Raw genomic sequence first — 17,605 nt, forward strand, 5'->3', positions numbered from 1 at the left:
GCCACAGTTTTATGCTGTGCTAATCCCACAGGTCGCTTTGTCTCCTGTAGGTTATCAGGCTGCTCCGAGCGAAAGCAACTAGGAAGGTTTTTGTGCTTCGTTGGTAGGAGGGGTTGGTTTTGGTTTAGTGTAGGTAGATTTGCTTGTTTGTTTTTGAGAGTAGCACCAAGCTTAATCAATATAAAAGCACAAAAAACTTCCTAAGTAACAACAGGGGAAACGTTAAGTTCCTCTCCCATCTGTGCACAGGCAAAGCCAAGGCAAACAGCCTGGCAGGCAGCAGTTAATGTACTGTGTGGGGCCACTTTTGGTTAAAAACACATACGCAACACATTTCTTTTGATATTTTTATTTCTGATCACTGATCATTCGAGCTAAATGAGCCTTTAAAGTGCAGACATATAGATTGAACCAGACTGCACAAGAAATTAGCTTGAGTATAATTGTCACTTGGACACCAAGTAATCTTTTAAAGCAATTTCAATCTCTTCAAGTGTCTGTAGTGATTAGTGCTGGACAAACACTTCTGTCCATGGTGCGTCTTGTTCATTTCCATATTTAAGCCCACCTCAACTAATGGGAGACTTTTCCAGTCACTCAAGTAAGAATTTTATCAGATGCTTATTGTGGATGTGCTCTGCTATTTTTATTTCCTTTTCCTTGAAGACATCACTTCCAGACCGTTCTCTCAAAAGAGTTACGTGTCAGTTCATCTCTCACCTGGCCCAAACCAGGATATACCTGGGGTGGCAAATCTGGCCACAGAAAGCAGAAGATGACTCTTACTCCCTCTGAGTCAGCAGAGCTGCCCCTAAATCCAAACTCACGGTGCCTCAGCCCTTGTGACTTGGACAGGTATCAGATGGGAAGGTGACGTGGTAATGACTAGTCTGAGCCCTTTACTGCCACTGATGGATATCCACACACAAGAAACAGCTGCCAGATCCTTCCTGGTGTGTTTTCCTGCAGAGACAACATCCCAGTTCTGGTAAAGCAGAGTCTTCAGATGTTGCAAAGAAGTGCAAGACACTGCTGAGTAGGAGGATGTTGTAGGCCTAATGAAAACACTTTAAAGAGATCATCTTAATCCACACAAAATCCTAGAAGTGCTCTTTTTTTTTAATTAAAAAAAGAAAAAAGAAAAAACACCACAATACTCTCAGTCCTACCTAAACACTGCTCCTCTTTTGGGTTTGTCTCTCAGGCAGACAGGCTGTGGTATGTTTGCTGTTCCACACTAGCTCATTTGTTCATCTATCAAACTCCTAATCATCTTATTAGAGGGCAAACGCAATGTATTCTAACCATGCTTTTGCTTGGCTTTTTGTCATCCTGTGCTGTGCTCCTTACCTGAACAAACTGACTCCATCTGGCAGCACCCCGCACATTTAGTCGCCGGGTAGCCGCGAGCTCAAATGCCTCTGAAACGCATCAGCTGGGATTGGGTTTGGAACACAGTAATTAGAGGCAGAAAACGAGGGTGCATAATCACCCGCTCCCTCCTGCCCCTAGCTGTTGCTCAGACAATTAATTCCCTCCACTGAAGCAGTAGCTAATGCAGCCGCCGTGGCCTCCTGCTGCTGCAGTGACACCCCCGGGATGGTGGCAGCTGCCGAGGGGAAGAGGCCGGGCTGCCGAGGATGCCACGGGGCCAGGCTGCGATCCCGCAGGGCTGCCCACCTGCCTGCTGAATGGCAACGTGGAAAAAATTTGGCTCCTCCTAGCTCCCTAGGGCCTGAGGCAGGGAAAGCCGGGTGTATGGGACATGCACTTAATAAGCTTTGCCCTGTGTTCTGGAGGGAGGCAATGGGTTTGTTGGCACCCCCTGAGCCTCCTCCATTTGCAGCGATGCTGAGTGAGACATGGCAGGGGTCAGGGCACACAAAGGTGGGTGCCTCCCAAACGCAGCCAGCCCCTGATGCCCAGGGAGACCGCACGGGGTGAATTCAGTTTCACCGTGTGGGTGGTGTGCCAGAGCCGTGCTTGGGAAGCAGAAACGAGGCTGGGATCCTGTGCCAGCATGCAGATGAGAGATTGATGTGTTCCTGGGTGACAGGCGGCCCCTCCGTGCCTTAACCTTTGGGAAGGATGCTCATGGCCTTCCCCGTCTCCCTTGCTTGTACCCCCAGTCCCCTTCCTGCCTAACTGCTTGCAAAATTGTTTCCTGGGTGTGCCAAAGGCAGGCACCGCTGGTGCGCAGGGAGGCAGAGAACTGAGAGCTGCAAGCACCAGCCAGGGGCACGGCCCCGCTCTCCCCCTGCCGTTTACGCCCGTGGATCAGGCTCGCGGTGCTTTCCAATTACAGCATGAATATGGATGTGTTGATTAGAATCTGGGACATAGGAGCTGATTATCTGATTGAAGCTCCAAAGCATTAGCTTGGTTTCCAGACATTAAGGGCTGTATTTGGCTTGGTGTGTGGGTGTGGGTGGGTGGGAGAAGCAAGGCAAAGCAGGGAGGGGAGTCTTGTTCTAGCCTAATTGCTCATCCTTCCAGAGCTGCCTGGCGCTCTGCATAGCCACAGATCTCCCCGGCGTCCGGGCATGCCACCTGCCACGCTGCTGCTGGTTCACCTCGATGCAGGTGACGGGGCAGCGTGTCCCCCCCCCCAACACACACACACACAGGGACCCCAACCTCACCTGTCAGCGAGGGCTGGTGGTCCCGAACCACAAAGATTTAGTTTAAAGCTGGGAAAATCTGGGCACGCACGGCAGGCCATTTGCAAACATACCCCCTCCCCAGTCTGTGACAAACAGCTCTGCATGTGAGTCACGCTCAAGCTTTCCCAGTACAGGGAGTAACAAACTGCAGGCCAAGAGCTTGTGTTGCACAACATGTCACCCTGTCCTCAAAGCCCCACGGGCACCCATCCGCGTGCATCCCCTCCTGGGGCCGTGCCTACGCACACTGGGCTGCTGCCGTGCACACAGGTTTGCAGCCACCGTGGAGCAGAGGCTGCAGCTCAGCGTGTGTGCAAGCCTTTTGAGACTCTCCAGGCAATATTTGGTACGTGAGGCCATACAAACGCTGTGTACCCTCATACTGTAGGGGTAGCTAAATGCTGACAATATGCCAGTCCTATGCTGCTGTAGATTTTCTGGCGTGGTCTGCTGGCACAGCCTGTCTTGTGCTGAGGCTTTGACAGCGCTGGCTGCAAAGCACAATGTGAGCAGCCTCCAGCCAGGCCCCTTGTCAGTACTTGTATCACCTGCTAGACGGGAAGATAAATATCTAATTCCTGCCTTATTTGCTTGCAAGGTGCAGGGTTTCTTTATTTTTTTTGTTGCACATGTTGTTTACTTCTGCAGCCTGATTTGTGGGCCAGTGTGGATGCAAAATCCCAAACTGTGGCTTGAATTTCTCTGTGTGTCTTTGTCCTTCTGGGCATGTGGGGAAACTGGGGCTGGGGGCTGGGAAGACCAGTTCAATAAGCACAGCTGCCTGGGCGGGAAGCTCACCCAGGTGCCTCAAGCTCCAGCCTGGGACCAGAGAGGTCAGGGTGAAGCCGACACTGGACTCAAGGTACAACTTTGCGTATGGGACAGCTCTGTGGGGCAACACTGGCACAAAAACCCAGCCCTCTGGGGCAAGCATCACATCAGAGATCAAGGTCAGGCTCAGAAGGGATGTGCAGCCTCAGTGTCATCAAAAGACCTACATCTTGAGCTAAGAAACCACAAGGGAACATGAGCACAGGTTTTTCTCAGTCATTAACTTTTTCCATGTTGTTGTTTAAGCTCTGACTGTCCAGTGCTAGGCCACCTGAGCGGCATTTGGGCAGCCGTAAGGTCAGCGCTTTGCACAACAGGAAAGTCACTGCCACAAGGTTGTCAAGGGACATGCGCCAAGGTGTGTGGGACAGCTCAGCAGCCGAAAGGGGATGTGAGCTCACTTCTGTCCTCCTGGCAGGCTGCTGACAGGCTACGCGCTGTCCCTGCAGCACTCAGACCGTGCGGTCCCGCCGGGCAGCTGACAGCAGTCCTGGCATCGCTCATTCTGGCCCCGACACATGGGATGAGTTATTCATGTTCTCTTTTTTCTTGTTTTCGTCAAATAATGATGCTGCAATAACAGTTTGCAGCGCAGCCCCTGCCGCCCAGACGTGTTGGGAGGCCCAGCTAGTGCTTAAACTACTTTGAAAGCTTTGTGTTACAGATGCTCTATGGGAAAAGTAATATTTTTTTCACTGCTCACATATTCAATGCAATATCCTGCCTATTAATACACAGTTGACTGCACTTTATCTCTGTCCTGTATTGTTGCACACTGCTGTAACTGTTTAGCTAGGAGTAAAATGCAGAGCAATAATGTCATTTGCAGCCTGCCTCTAATTGCCAGGATTTATTTGCAAATCAGGGGAGGTTATAAATATAAATGCTTACATCGCTTTTCTATACATGGCATATTTGTTTCATTTCTTCAGATAATTTTTGAAATTTTGTTCTTGTTGATTACCCGGAACCAAAACCTGATGGGCTCTATCACCCGTGTTTGAGCTCCGGGCAGTTGTTTGTGATGTGACAGCTTTACAAAATGAAGCAGTAGGCAATCAGTTCTTTCATTCCTAATTTTTGTAAAGATCCGGACATGAGATTTAAAGTCTGGACCCATCTCAAGTTCTCCACTCCAAAGTGCCTGCCCTTGAAATGCCTCAGTATTTGCAATGAGCTCATCAGAGCTGCTCCTCTTGGTGTGAGCACCTGCCCCTGGTCTGGCACAGCTCGCGTGGCACGAGGACAGCCACGAGGCCATAGTCCCAGTGGTGAGTTAGACAAATGCTTGATGCCGCACAGGGCATGGGGATGTGCCACGGCTTGGGCAGACGCTGCCTAGGCTCCAGCAGGTTTGTGTTCGGAGGCACACGTCGCTTAGCCAGGGTCTGGAGAGAAGGTGCCCTCCAGCCACTGCGTTCTCAGGCGCTGCCAGGACTGTGCAGAGCTGGGATGGTTCCTGGCTTGCTGTCACTGAACTCATCCCCACGTGTCTGCTCACAGCGTTTGCCTTGGCTGACTGTTGATTTAGAGAGCAAAAAATAACAAGTGCTGAGAACAAACCTCAGGTCTTGGCTGAAGGCACCAAAATGGGCTTCAGTCACCACTTCCAGATCCAGAGCTTAACACCCAGACGACTTGGATGGCCCAGATGAAAGTGTGATTTTGATTCAAGACGCCAGTTACTTTGTGTTGGAGATTAAGGACTGGGCACCAGGTAATTCTTGGACCTGTTATTAGATGGTATTAGCATCCTGAGACAGTAGCTGATGCATGTAACTGGAATGTTTATTTTATGTATGTGAATGTAATACTAAAAAACAGTAAAGCACACAAAACCTAGAAAGCCTTAACTGTGAGAAAGCAGAAATCCCTTGTTTCTATCTGTGCCGTTGGAAGGATCCATGTATGGAAGGAGGATCTGGCATGGCAGCAGAGGCAGGTAACAGGTCTTGCTTGAGAACAGGATCTACTGCTGGGTCACCGGGGTTTTCGTAAGCCTGTCTGTGTTTGTACTGGGGTGAAAATTTCAGCTCCATACAAAGAAGTAACTCATTCTGGTCACTGACATCTGTGACTTCAGGGCTGTTAACGGGTGTCTTTTCTGTTTGCAGTGTGCATGTACAGAGAGCCATCGCTGCATGAAATTGGAGAAAAACAAGGACGCTCTAGAAAAAGTTCAGGGACACCAACCATGAATGGAGGCAAAGTTGTTAACCAAGACTCGACATAGCTGACAAACACCCTCCCTACCTCCAGCTCCTCCCCTCCCACCCACCTTCCCACCCCACCTGGCGAAACCACACTGAGACGACGACAGCTGAGCAAGGCAGGACCTACCGGTAGTGGCTAGGAGTCAGAACTCAAGAAGCTTTCTTTGTGTAGGACGAGGAAACCGAACCCCAGATCTTGCCTGTTGCAACGTTTTAAACAAAACAAAACGAAAACACACACACACACACAAAAAAAGTGAAGAAAAAATGTTTTAAATCAGGACTCCATTAACATTTTCAAAAGCAAACTGTTTGCTCTGTGATCAAAGGGGGAAAAAATCTCATCTCTGCATAATATTAATAATAACAACTAATAAATATAATAATAATAATAAAGATGTTACCTTTAAAAATAAAACAAAGCTTTTGGAATATTGAACTTAGCATATGATGTGCAAGAAACACAGACCAGGGCGGTGCTTTCTGTCTTATCCTTTCACCTCACGTTCACACCACTGCCGTTGCCGTTCCCGTTTCCCTGGGGATGGATGGGATTTTTCACACAGCAGGAACGGTAGGGATGGATTATGGCTGTGTTCACCCTGCTATCAATAAAATATGTCCTGTCCGAATTAGGAGTCTGACAGTTACAGGCAACAAACTAGCAGCTCTGTATTCAGCTTTTTCCATCTACATTCAAGCACTGTGCAGTTATTTGTTGCTCGTGTCACTATGCGAGTACGTTTGACCCACGTCTGCCCTTTTATGCCTTTTTAATCATAATTATTTATATTTATAGGCTTGTTTTACTGTATTAGTCGCCAGGGGAGTTTTAGAAATGGGGTTTCAGGTCTTGCCGGATGAAATGATCATATTTATTAGGGGAGAGTTAGAAGCGAAGGGGAAGGAGAGATGGAGTGAGCGGACATGCACTGCGTGGGGGGGGCAGGGGCTGCAATGCTGGGACAAAGGCGTGGGTGGATACAGGGCAGCGAGGAGGTGAGGAGCTGCTGCCCTTTCTGCCAGCGTGCAGAGGATCCACGCATCTCATTTTACACCTGTAGCCTAAGCTACAAACCCCTCTAACACAAAGCCTCACCCCAGCCAAGTCTGTTACAGGAAGGGAAGCCCTGAGATGATGCGGCAGCCTGGGTATGAGTATGGCCTTACTCCAAAATATAGAGGAAAGCATGAGCTGCCATTTTCACTTCTCAGTCAGGCTCAGGTGCCAAGAATAAACCCCCTTGGCTTCCTAAAGAGAGCCCGGGGGCATTGCTTCAGCCTGCATCAGCTGCGGTGTAAGCAGGGCTCTCCCTCTCGCTCTCCTTGCCATTTGGGGTCAGCAGCGAACCACACAGCCGCACTCCATGGGCAGTGCTATGGGCAGCTGGCATTTCTGTGCCCACACACAGTAACGGTGGCCTGTGACCTTTCCGCACCCAGGAGCTGCAGCAGAGACCAGCAAAGTATCGATGTGATGGAGATGCTGCTGTAAAAGCATGCGCTGCCCTGGCTGGGGCAGGTTTTGGTGCTGAGGCCATGGTCGTCCCCAGGATGCTGTGGCTGACCCAGGCGCTGCGCAGCCCTCGGCAGCATGGGCACATGGCAGGGCTGGGTGAGTGGCTGCACAGGCCCCGAGAGGGGAGGGCAAGGAGACAGCCACATCTCAAGGTTATGGAAGACTCCCAAGACCAGCATGAAGGAACGCATTTCGAGCATGGCTTTTTGTGGTTTGAAAAGCTGAAACCATGAAGTAAAGAGCCTCATGTTGTGGCGGTGCTGCACCAACCTCCAAGCAGCCTGCCTGTGCTGCAGGGACAGCAAGGGGCCGGTGCCTGTGGGCTGACAGCACGGCACCTACAGCAGCCCAATGCTGGCTTTAAAAGGCACACACTGGGAGCTGGCAGTGAAGCTTTCTGGGGCATGTTGGGGGGGTACGTTCTTGGGAACGTAAGTCCTTCCCACCTCAGAACACCCACTCCCACAACACTGGGTCACGAATACAGGTTTACCTTGGGGGCATCCCCCCCCAGCCCAGTCTTACCTGATACAGCTCCTGGTCTACATTTCAGCTTCCTCCCAAACTATAGATACCCCCCCCCCCCCAAACTAAGGCGGTGGGGGTGTGGGGAGACACGGCAGCTGCTAATTCACTGGGGAGATGTGCGGTAAAAGATCTGGAGCCTCAAGAGCAACACGCTGAGCAAGCAGGTTCCTGAACTAGTCAGGCCACCAAGCACCCAGGGCACGGTTTGGGCATTCGTGCCGCAGCCCTGGAGGTCGCAGTTCACACAGTGGCACAGAACTTGCTGCAGTTCCTGCTTCTGTGGTAGCTCCTGGGGGCGATGAGAGTTGAATTCCAAGTCGCCTGAGAGCTGGGAGCCCCTCACCTCGCACCAGTCCTGGCTGACCTGCCAGGGAAGGGTCTCCCTTCACTTTTAATAAATACCTTGGAGCTACACAGTTGGTCTCTGCTTGCTTTCCCAGCATTTTCCCCAGGGAATAGCTCAGGGCTATGCTAGGCATGAACTTCCCTGGCTGCTCTCCTGGGTGGAAAGCCCAGCACAGGCCACAGAGGAGAGCAGCCGCAGCACCCCTTGGTACCACACGCCTCTTCGGGCCCAGCCCTGTGCAACCTGCTAATATCACTGCTGGCATCTCCAGCAGATCCAGAACGTGAGACCAAAAATTGCTGTGCCCTTGTGTGCAGGACACTCTTTGCCAGACCCTCCCCCCGCAGTGAGCAAACAGCAGCTCCAGTGGGACCCCGTGCTGGTTTTTCTGTTGTGCAGCTCCCCTCACACCCATGTGCGGCCTCTGCCTTGCCAGTTTTCTTTTGCCAAACTCTGCTACAGCCCCTGGAAATGCCATTTCAGGCCCAAATGTCAAAATAATCGGCTGTTTTGGCCCATTGTGTTTGAGCTAATCACCTCCATGTGATCCTCACTGTGCAAGGCCCACAATGAGAGCTAATTAGTCCTGGTCACACCCAGGGCCTGCACTGCCTTGGAGGGCGTGGAGAGCAGGTCTCTGCCAGGCCTTGTAAGCGCTAGCCTAGCCTTGGCAAACAGTGAGCCACAGCTGGTGGCGTCTAACCACAATGAAACCTTCTCACACACCTCAGGAAACACCGTGCACCTCCTGACCTGTAAAGAAGCTGGAATTACCCTTCGTAGGGTAATGCAGGTGAAGCAGGACAGCTTCAAAACCACTGGGGCCTCACAGCCCAGCTCCGTGCTGTGTCTGGCTGCAGCAGCTGTTGCGAGGAGCTGCTCAGCGCCAGGTGCCCCAGCGCTCTCCACATGCCCAGGAAAACTCACAGCTTGCAGGCACCACACAGGGCTCCACGCATTTTTTTTGACTCAGGTGCCTCGCAGGCTTTCTCTCCAGGCTCCCTCTCAATGAGGCCGTAGGGGTTTTGTCACCTATCCGTCAAGGAAAAGGGGAGTCAGCAGAGATTTTTTTTTTTTTGTGAGGCTCCTACAGTCTCGTCATTGTTTCTCACTATTTCCCAGTGTCAAAGTCCTGATGAGTGACTTTATTTATCTATTTATTTATTTATCCGTATATGCCACAATCATTTCTGGAGCTCTGTGAATCGGTTTAATGTTATAGCAGCTACAAGGCTTGCGTAGCCTGCGTGATACTAGGAGGACACATTCTCTTCCCAGCTATGGTTGCATGGCACTGGGAGTACCTCTAGCACAGAAAATGGCCCAAAAATGTGAATCATAAAAGTAAGATGTTTTCATCTCACCTAGCCCCTGGCAACTGTTAGCTCTGCTAAGCCTGCAGCAAACCTTTGCTCTCAAAAATAACAGATGCTGCCATGACTTTTGAATGAATGGAAGAATTCAGACATTGTAAGTCCAACAGCAGAAAGCTCTTCCTCACACAGAAATACATTTAATTTAAAGGAATCGTTATGTTCCACCCTTGACTGTCTTTTAATTGTGATGGCTGCACTGCTCTGCCTGTACATGCTGTACAAAAAAAGCTCTTCATGCATCAAGAGCAAAACTTCATAATACAGCTCCAGTTTGTGCCATCAGGGATTTACTGGGGAAAAAAAATGCAGAAAAAGCTACCAGCACAAAAGACGTGCCAGCAAGTCATGCCACAAGTGTCAGCACTGCCGTATGACGATGTGCTGTAAAGTGAAGCTGACACTCAACAAAGCAAGTTACGAAAGTTGTCTGTCAACACCATTTTTTAAAATTTGCGCTCAGATAGGGTCTGGCTGATAGAGCCCACACAATCCTTCAAGCTGTCACCAGCCTCACTTTGCACCTTTATGCCTTAAAGTGCACCCATTGTGCACCATGCGTGCGGACTCCCCAGAAGGATGCAATGTCCACATCCCCTCAGCAAAGCTGACATGAGAGCAGTGTAAGCTCCCCACGCTGATTGCAGCTAGCAGGAAATGAAAAGTGCCATCTTGCCTGGTTTCATGCCAGCAAAGCTGAAACACAGACGTGTGGCAAACATTAAAAAAACTGTCTTTTTGAGCACTACAGTTCCTAGAAGAGAAGGCTCTGAACAGTCATCAGTTAAGCAAACAAAACCAAGCTTTCCTAATGGGCACAAACTCAAATGCATTACTTTTAACACAGGGACTCCAACAATGAGGGAGGGCTTAGACTCAAAATATGGCCAACACTAGAGCTCCAGCAATTGTGGCATAGTCCTGGTCCTAAATGTTTGCATGTCAAGTTCCATCAAGAAAAATAAAGACAACAAGAAAAGTCGTGAGTGTCTGCAGGGCCAGGTTCCTCTCCCAAAACTGGAACTAGGTGTTCAGTTGCTGCTTTGGGATGACCCCCTGAAAGCACCTATGAGTAAAATCAGGAGAAACACCACGGCACTGCCTCAGAGAAGCAGACTGGTTTCCAAGGCATTCACGTCTTCCCTCTCCCACAGCCAATGCTTCAGCCCTCAGGCTGATTGAAGGCTGTTTCCATGGAGTAAAAGGCAGCAAAGCCTACCTCCTCCTCAGCAGCATAGAGCAAGCCTTGACTGCTCTGCTTCTACTGCTGAAGAATTATCGTGGCACCGGCAAATTTTGTGATGGTCTTCTTGGACACCCTGACTAAGGACAGTGAAATGCCATAAGCCAGCTGATACATTTTCAGCATTGTCTTTGGGCCTATGAGCATCCCAAATCTGCTCAAACCTTCGTGACCACAAAGTTAAAGCTAAGTACCAGTTCATCACAGAGCATTTCAATTCATGATACCTGGATAACTAACTGCTAAATGCACTGAAAGCTGGATGCCTCCCCAGCCTGCTGCCCTATCGGACTTTGGGCAAAAGAGGTCTTGGTCACCATGGCTCCAGGGCTCATCTCACCAGTGCAAACGTCAGGGATCACTGCGATGTGGTAAGGAGCTCACACAAGTTCCAGAGCATCCCCACCTGAGGCAGTTGGAGGATTTGACCTTTCATAGTCTTCTGGAAAGGGCAGAAACTCTAGTGAAACAGCTGCTTTGAAAGAGAGAAGATATATAGGTTGTTTCATTTACACTGTGCTCTGGTGCAGGCATGGAGGTAATTCATCTTTGGGAAATGCCATTAATGTTTACTGAGCAATACAAATGGATCTGAGCTCTCCAGAGAGGAAAAAAAAAATGCATTACCAATTAAAAAAATAAAAAGTGTCTGGTTATGGAATCTGAGGAGAAGCAGAGGATAACCATCCCAAGAGTCTATTAAGAATGGGTTATATATTGTTCCATTTTCCATGCTCATTACAATCACTGCCCCAATAATAGCTACATGCTGTGCCTTTTTCTATTCTAGTACAATTTTCCCCATGGGAACTAAATAACTCAGTTTAAATACTGAGCAGAGCCAGTAGAAGAAAGCAGCGTGTTTCTGCTGTGCTAACCTCGTGTGTTAATCTGCATCTTAGGTAGCTGCTGACTATCCCTCGTGCCCATTGCTTGATACAAAGATGAAGGAGCAGCACAGAGGAGGAAGAAACTGTTGGCCAGGCAGTCAAACTAAATGGCATTGTGAAGGTCGATGTAGGTCAGACAGTGTCTTCTAGATGTACTTGGGTGAATTTAATTTCTTTAGCTCTGAGACAAATTGCAAGGAGAAAAGCCATCAGTAACTCCATCTTAGTGCCAGTCCCTAAACTGGGACTTTGGTGACATTTAAGTCTCATCCAGCTCCTCCTGGCTTGGCTGGTAAATGCAGTGCTGCTTTCCTTTCTCAGGGGTCGGATTCCCTGGAAGCTCGTGCTTGCTGAGTCCTCAGGGCACCCTGGTCCAGACTAGGCAGAGCAGTCCCTGCATGGGCAGCAGTGGGATCCCAAGGGCCCTGGTTTGTGCAGACCCCACAGCCAGCACCCCAAACTCCGTGACACGGAGATGTCAGCACCCCTGTGCTGGTGTCCCTGCTCGGTGCTCGTGGTGCACGAGGTCTCCACCCGCTGGCAAGCAGCCCTGCTGCAGGGCTGGGACAAGGATGACAAGGTTTTGGCTTATGAAGTAGTCTGCTATGATATGATAACAGGATATGATAACTATGATAACGGAACCCTGGAAAGGCAAAGAGCTTCCACTTTGACTATGCCTCACAGAGATCACTTACCAGCTCTGACGCTGACACTCCTTCTTATTAATTCTGCTTTCCAACTTACTGCACAAACTGGCAAATGAAATAATTCTGCAGAATTCACCGTTAAACAAAGAGGCAAGCCAGTGCAATTTGAAGATCAAAAAGAGGTGTGTTTCACTTTGTGTTATCTTCGTGTTTAATTTCCTTTATTTTCTGTGCTTCCTGCACATCAGACAGAACAGACAGCAGAAGCAATAGGGAGCAACCCACCGGGAAGACATTGATTTCTGGCATGGATGCAGGAACCACTCACTGTCTCACCAATAAATGGCTACACAAGTAATTCCCATCTCAGCCATAAATCTACAGAAGTTTTCCTCTGAGCTTCAGAAGGGTAGTTTTTACACAGTTTTGTAATGAACTTTCACAAGGTCGCACTCAGGGCACTGCAAGGTTTGCCCTTCACTAGCAAGGCTTGGGTGATTCTCCCAGCAGGGTCACTGGGCTGCAGTGTAGGACATAAATCTGAATTCACACCGTACAGTCAGTGTGTGGCACCACAGCTAACCACGCAGACTCAGAGACACAAATTTGCTATGGAAGAGGCTTAAATTCAAGTTCTCCGTCTTCAGATTCTCTTTCCGCATCTTTCCCCTATAGAACAGAAGCCAACTTTAAAATTCTCTGCTTGCCTCTTTTTCCTTTAATCTCCAAATACAGATACTGCACTATTTCAGTTGATGGAATAGGCCTCTTATAAAGCAATGGCATTTCAAACAACACAAAGATTAAGAGTGGGATATATCTGACTGTCAAGGATCATGATAACCTCGCTCTAGACCTGCACAAAGTTTGGAGTCCACATCCATATAGAAAGCAAGCTTCAACTATTGCAGCTTAAGCCCATCTATTATTAATTCAATAAAACCATTTTTCTGTTCAAAAATACATTCCCTGGGAGAAGCTTCTGCAAACACATCAGCAGGCGGTGGCTTCAAAGAAGCAGAATGGATGCACTCCGGAGAGTCAAAGCTGGAGGTACTTGGAATGAAAAGGCAGGCTCATCAATGAAGTGAAATCTTTCCAAAGGCAGCATGAGCTTGTTTAAGGTGAAGGCTTACTTTTTCTTTGTCAAACAGTTGTCTGCTACTGCAAATCTGCAGGAATAAGTTTTAAACCATGGTAGCTTGTACTGAAACAATTGGCAAGAACAAACAAACAAAAAAAACAAGAGAACAAAACCCCACGTCAGTTCCATACTGCCACCCACCTCGATTTTGCTTTGTTTTGGAAACTCTAAGGGATTCAGAAGCAAACTCACCCTTAGGGCATCTCCAATGAAATCAGTGTGCAACCCTGAGAATTAATCTTGCCCAAGCCTCATTTTCTCTTTAACTGCAGGAGCCAAGGTCATTTTCCCATCTGGATTTTGCAGATGCTACTGCACATACTGATGAGCTATACCTTTTGTCAAACCTTGACCATCATTTTCGGAGCTACAAAATGACTGCAGAGTGTCAGAGGATCACAGGAAATAACATAAAGTCTCTCGGTGTTAAAATCCAGACCTTGTATTTGCTATGTGCCAATTTTCCTGTGTCACCCAAAGCTATATACAGTATCTTTCCACAGGGCAGTACAGGGCTTTGTCCTCCTTTGTGTCCAAAACCTCTCCCTTAATGCCAGATGATGCCCCTCATTCTTGATTTTAACTTAGGAGAAGCTCCTCTTTTCCACATCTGCAGGATTTTATTTAACAGTGTTTATCTAACAGTACCTAAGGGCTGGGAAGGACAAGCAGACTGTACAAATAAGTTTTTCTTTTTGGAGAGAGAGTGTGTCAGTCTATGTATGACTATAGCCTCGTGCCCTTCTTATCTCCCCAGTAATACTCCTTGTGCCAGGACATGTGATGTCTGGATGGATCTGACCCTGCAGGAGCATGTGAAGATAACTTGGACTCTGACTTGGTCAGCACCCTAAACACTGTTTTCGAGTAGCTGAGGGCACAGATGTACTGCACGCATGTCATTAGGGCAATAATTCCCAGGTCCAAAAGAGCAGATGGGCCCCAAAATGAGGCAGCAATTGATGCAGATAACCTCTCCTTCACAAAGAGGTCTGTGCCAGACATGCTGGCCAAGCCTCTACCTGACATGTCCAACAGTACCTACCCCACGGACACGCCATTCAAACACAGCAGCGATTATAAGTCAATGTATTGGAGAAGAAGGGGCTGCAAAAGCAATGCAAAGCCTGGGAGCAGTCTGCACAAGGCTCTCTTGTGCACAGCCTTTTACCCTAGTCTTAGTATGAGCACATCACCTTCTCAGTCTATAGACCTCCTGCAGTCTATAGATCAAGCTGCTCCTCAGTTCGTGGTCCCCCAGTGCTAACACAGACAGATGTCAGCTACAAGGCAATAACATGGGGAAATTTGTGGTTTGTGATATCTTAATATCCCGGGCAGAGAATTATTTGCTGTTTAGTGTGCTTTAAAATGGTCTCCTTCTGGATGATTGATAGCTTTACTGCTCCTGGACAGAATAGCAAACAGCCGTGTTGTTAAAATAAGAGAGAGCTTTCGGATCATCTCAGGGCAGCATCTTGGCAATCCTGGAGCCATGGTAGGTCATGGAAAGGCTGAGGGCTTGTGGGGAAGATATGCTACCTGGTGCAGGCACTTGCAGCTGTTTAAAGTTCATGTAAAATAGATCTCACCATTGATTATTTAGGCCAGAAAGACCAGATGTAAATCATAGCCTTGCCACTTGTGTAGCAGACCCTCACGACGTATGACCAGCAGTCAGAGATGAGCTTGGCCAGAGGTGCGCAGCGGGGCGATGGAAGGGCTGCTGCGTTTTGCTGGAATTTGACATGCCAAAGTTGTATTTACATGATGCAGCAGAGAGTTCATCAAGAGGCTGGAGACCAGATAATCAGATTCTATACATGTTTACTTCCTGATTGTTTATTCAGTAAGGATCACATCAAAACCCCACTGGAGGCAGTGAGAGAGTCCTGGTGACTTTGCAGCAGCCCGAATCAGGCCCGAAGCGTTTGCAGTTCAGGCTGTGCTGTACTTCGCGCAACTGGACTTCGGTGCCCATGCTTCCAGCAGTCTGTATCAAATTAGGAACTCGCTTTTGAATAATGGGTTCATCAGACATCTAAACCAGTCTGAGGGCAACCTTTTGTAACATGGTCCACACGGCTGTCCTGCCTTCACCCACACCTCTTCAGCAGAGCCATGACCCTGGCTCACCCACTAACCCCCCAGCTTCATGGCCCAGGTGGAGGAAAGCAATGCTGGTGAGGATGGCAGAAAAGATGGAGCTGCAGCCTAAGAGAATTGGTGAATTCTGAAGTAAAACCTTTCTGCGTCCAGCTCCACACAAGCCAAATAAAGATGTGAGCCCTGGCAGCTGGCAACATTCGCTACGTGTAAAGGCACCAAAGGGAATGATCTGTCAAAGCCAGGCCATGTCAGATGTGGAGTCAGAGCTGGTTTTATTGTCTGTTGATTGCTTGATAATGAAGATCTTTTGTCTGGTCTATAGAAGATTGAAAATCTAAGTAATATTTTTGGTGCAACAGTATTCCTCCAGTGAGAAGAAATACAGTCTCTGATTTGTATTCCTCTAACTTGAAATCATTCATTTTAAATGACTGTTTGTTCTACTAATTTACAATCTGGGCAGGCATGGAAACAATTTATTTTGGTCGGTGAAAGGAGCTGAACTTGAGTTCGTTAAGCGCATGTACGCTTAGTTGCTTTGGGATGCAGCACGTCTCCCTGCTAGAAGGAGATTTCTGGAGTGGCAAGAGCTCCTCAGTGAGCTCCACGAAGATCTCCTCAGCAAGGGACCTGTTCTTCACCTTCACTGGGCTTTGGAGCAGACCCACTGATAGCTGTAAGTCAGATAAACAGGAGAGCACAGTCAGTGCCAAAGTGACTTTCACAACCATCCCTACACGATGCAACCCAGACACTGAATCGGTATTCCCAGAGGAATGCTGTCCAACACGGACCTTCTGGATGAACTCTTCCCGAATGGGGACCATGGGACCACTTGGCTCCGAACCCTGACGTGAGCCCTCCTCCCTGCTCCAGCACAGAGTCCTTGTGCTTCTCCCAGCCTCATCAGAAACTCACTGCTGGAAACATGGAAGCTCTCTTCCAAAAATCCAACCCATAAGGATGCAGGTAAAATAAAATTTGGACATCTCTAACGATGCTACTATCCCAGTAGATAAATTATCAGTATTCAGTGCTAATTATTTTTGCTATACCCGTGTCTGCCTTGCAGCAAACTCCCCAAGACAGAGTTCTGATGTCTGTTAACTTTATTTTCCCTAATGTCTAAGCAACCTTTTTTTTTTTAAAAAAAAAAATGCTTGCTATTATTTGAAACAGACAAGGAATTGGTATTGAACAAAAGCCGCGTAATGTTGTCTTTCATGATATACTGAGCAATGACTTGGACTACAACAACGTTACATGAAGCAAGGATTTGTTTAAATAGCTTTCATTCTGGTTTTCTGCTGAACCTCAGTAATAGTACGTTAAATATGTGTAGTTCGGTACCCCAGCACAGACATTTTGTTCTGTAACTCAGAACGTTTCATCTTACCACTCTGAGGATTCCTGCCAGTTGGCAGCTTTGCACATGTGCTAAATTGCTAAATTTTCAGCATTTACCCACTTATCTAGTTTGACACAGCATGCCTGCATGAGGCAGAGGGATTTGGGCCTGAGAATACAGGCACGGACTTCCAGGGTTGTAGCCACTTAAACTGGCACTCTGCAGTCAGATAGCATGGCAGCAGGCCCCTTGCAATTAAACTGATAAACAGCAAAATATGTTAGGAGCTGGATGAACTGAGACCGCGGCCACCTAGCAGCAGGGTGATTTGCAAGAGACCGCACCGTGAGAAGGAGCCATACACAAAGCCTCCCTGGTTCGCTGCAGACAGATCATAGAATCATAGAATATCCCAAGTTGGAAGGGACCCATAAGGATCATCAAGTCCAACTCCTGGCGCTGCACAGGTCTGCCCAAAAGTTTAGACCATGTGACTAAGTGCACAGTCCAATCTCTTCTTAAATTCAGACAGGCTTGGTGCAGTGACTACTTCCCTGGGAAGCCTGTTCCAGTGTGCAACCACCCTCTCGGTGAAGAACCTCTTCCTGATGTCCAGCCTAAACTTCCCCTGCCTCAGCTTCACACCATTCCCATGGGTCCTGTCACTGGTGATAACGGAGAATAGGTCACCTGCCTCTCCACTCCCCCTCACGAGGAAGTTGTAGACCGCGATGAGGTCCCCCCTCAG

General features: G+C 48.4%; 1 protein-coding gene across 4 annotated transcripts in view; it reads left to right on the forward strand.

Moving 5' to 3' along the window:
- The window catches only part of FGF12 (fibroblast growth factor 12), a 133,673-nt gene extending 127,593 nt beyond the window's left edge, over nt 1-6,080 (forward strand). For all 4 annotated transcript variants that reach the window (XM_035544585.2, XM_050712507.1, XM_035544584.2 and 1 more), the window contains exon 5: nt 5,609-6,080. In XM_035544585.2, coding sequence (XP_035400478.1) covers nt 5,609-5,727 — 119 coding nt within the window. In that variant the 3' untranslated portion in view covers nt 5,728-6,080. The remainder of the gene's footprint in view (nt 1-5,608) is intronic.
- The last annotated feature ends 11,525 nt before the right edge of the window (nt 6,081-17,605 follow it).

This window comes from Cygnus atratus, chromosome 9 (genome assembly GCF_013377495.2).
Source record: "Cygnus atratus isolate AKBS03 ecotype Queensland, Australia chromosome 9, CAtr_DNAZoo_HiC_assembly, whole genome shotgun sequence".
NCBI classification, from domain to species: domain Eukaryota; kingdom Metazoa; phylum Chordata; class Aves; order Anseriformes; family Anatidae; genus Cygnus; species Cygnus atratus.